This window comes from Perkinsus marinus, assembly GCF_000006405.1.
Source record: "Perkinsus marinus ATCC 50983 genomic scaffold scf_1104296928836, whole genome shotgun sequence".
Classification (NCBI taxonomy): Eukaryota; Perkinsozoa; order Perkinsida; family Perkinsidae; genus Perkinsus; species Perkinsus marinus.
In genome coordinates, this window is record NW_003216689.1 from 435,561 (window position 1) to 437,812 (window position 2,252).

A 2,252-nucleotide genomic window follows, 5' to 3' on the forward strand; every position below is an offset into this window, starting at 1 on the left:
TAATTAAGCATGGCGATAACATGTTATTTGGATGCACAAGGAACATTTGATCGTCGATCAAGGGGTAATACCAACAGGCTCCCACGCTCTCAAGCCAAAGGGCACCTGAGAGCACAGCAATCGTCTCCTCAACCTTCCCTACCTTCCCCTTACCGTCGTGCAATTCAAGAAAGAGATCAGACCGTTGTTAACACGGCTATCTAGTACGAGAACCACGGCGATGTACCTATTCTCAACATTGACACCATACGATCAAGCCCAGCTCCTCACCCGACACTCAACGCGTGCAAGATCTGTTCTCGCGTATAAAAGTGAATGCCTTCAAGAACATAGGAATGCTGTAGCGTGACAATCAATGTGCTGATGCAGACCTGAAGGCCAGGATAGATAGAGCCTCCAAGACTAATGTAATCACCTTGGCTATAAACACCACGGCCAAAGGTTTCAGTACCACCGTATAGAGAGTGCCACCGAACTCCATTGGGACGCCTTCCCAATACTGACTCCACAACCAGTGTTTCGATCAGTTACCACCATCACCGATGAACTCAACAGCTCAGAATGATGGAAACATGAGCAACGAGGCCATGGGTGGGCAATGCCTTAGGTAATGATCACGAGTATTTGCTGATCCCCTGTGTGATCGGCACACTGAAACGGAACAGCCTATGACCAAGCGACGCGATGGCATCCAGATAAGGGACAGCTTCCTCGTATCCTCCTTCAACCTCAACTTTACTCGCTCGCTGGTTTACCCTGAGCACTCTACCATACTATTGTCGAGTCTCTGTTGTCCAATAACATCCATTCATTTAGTTAGTTGGGAGTAGTGGGTAGTGGGGCGAAAGCATGATACGTTGCTACAGAACTAGTGAGATCCGAAAGTCTCAACCTCGAAGTTCTGCCGAAAAATTCTCCGAAACTTGCAACGCTGGATGCTTCGCTCCGCATGAGTAGCAGCGAGATTATGGGATACTCTTATCTGCCACAGAGAGTCAATTCGGTGCTCTCTGGGCCAGAGCCTCTGGCTTATGACCCTCGCTTGACTACTCATGCCTCCCAAACCAACTTAAACCGGATGCGGGCGGGTGGGTTCAGGAAAGTCCCCATTAACTAAATGGTAACTGGATATTAATCGATCAAACACCCCCCAACCACATCACAAACCATTCGCTCGTTTGTTGACCTAGCCCAATTAATTGACCTTCATAGAATACTAGTCCTCATTGAAGGCATTTGCCTGTCCTTCCTCAAGTTCGTGATTCCAAAGGAGTTCCCCAACATCCACACGAACACACCAAAACCTACCTTTCCTCTCTCCCATTCCCTCTCCGGCTCCTCTGCAGACACATAGTGTTCATCCGAAGACCCACCATGGCACCGGCACTCCGAGAGAGACCTCGCTACCAACTTGAGTACAGAGCCCCATAGGTCGCCTCGAGCGATCCCAAGTCGGCCCTGCCAGCATGCCGATAATACCGAAAGGCTTCTGTAACTCTGAGACCGAATTTAGTCTTAGAGTATACATCTTTAGATGTGCTATATACAAAAACCTAGTGAGAGAAGAAAGCTAATTTGACCTCAGCAGGATTAGTAGTGTGAGGTTATGTCATTAACTGGCTAAACCATTTCGAGCGCCTCATCATCGTCAGACGCTACCCATGCTACACAAAAAAAAGGGACGCCAGCGGGTCCTCTTCTCGAAAGCGAATTCCGGAGAAACCACAGGCCCTTCCTCGAACACAGCCTCGTCATGGGAATCATGCAGCTGTTCCCGCTCAAGAATTTGGTATCGTCAAAGCCTGGAATCCATCTCGGAAGGCTCTCCTCGTGACCGAATTAGACCAACGAGTTAACCGTGCGGGCAACCTTCTGCCCTATACCAATGCACCCAGGTTCGAACCCCACAGCATCCATTACTATCGCGCCTTCCTTCTTTCCCAATGACCTCAGGAAAGGTATCAATTAAAGACTTTTTCGACAACCAATACGTGCTCATCTTCAAAGACCTCCTAGCCTACTCCCGTAAACCTCACCTGGTCACGTCCTTATAGCCGACAAGGGGGAGAATCATCATGGTGGAGTTTACGATGTACATGAATAGTTTGCGCCGTGCGAAAGATACGCAAAACTCAAAGTGCGCTTCAAAAAATTGCATCGCTCCGCCTTTTTGACTAAATCGCGAATCGACGTCGCAAGTGTCTACCTCGTGAGAGCCGTTGTCGAGAGGCTTCCACGGGGTTCCCATTCGA

The 2,252-nt window shown here is 49.0% G+C and overlaps 1 protein-coding gene across 1 annotated transcript; it reads right to left on the minus strand.

The window, feature by feature from the left end:
- Positions 1-57: 57 nt before the first annotated feature.
- Pmar_PMAR006859 (hypothetical protein) lies at positions 58-481 on the minus strand (the record flags this gene model as incomplete). Its single annotated transcript, XM_002788121.1, has 4 exons — positions 58-105; positions 154-226; positions 271-371; positions 416-481. The coding sequence occupies 4 exons, from the start codon at positions 479-481 to the stop codon at positions 58-60; spliced, it is 288 nt and encodes a 95-aa protein (XP_002788167.1).
- Between the last annotated feature and the right edge of the window lie 1,771 nt (positions 482-2,252).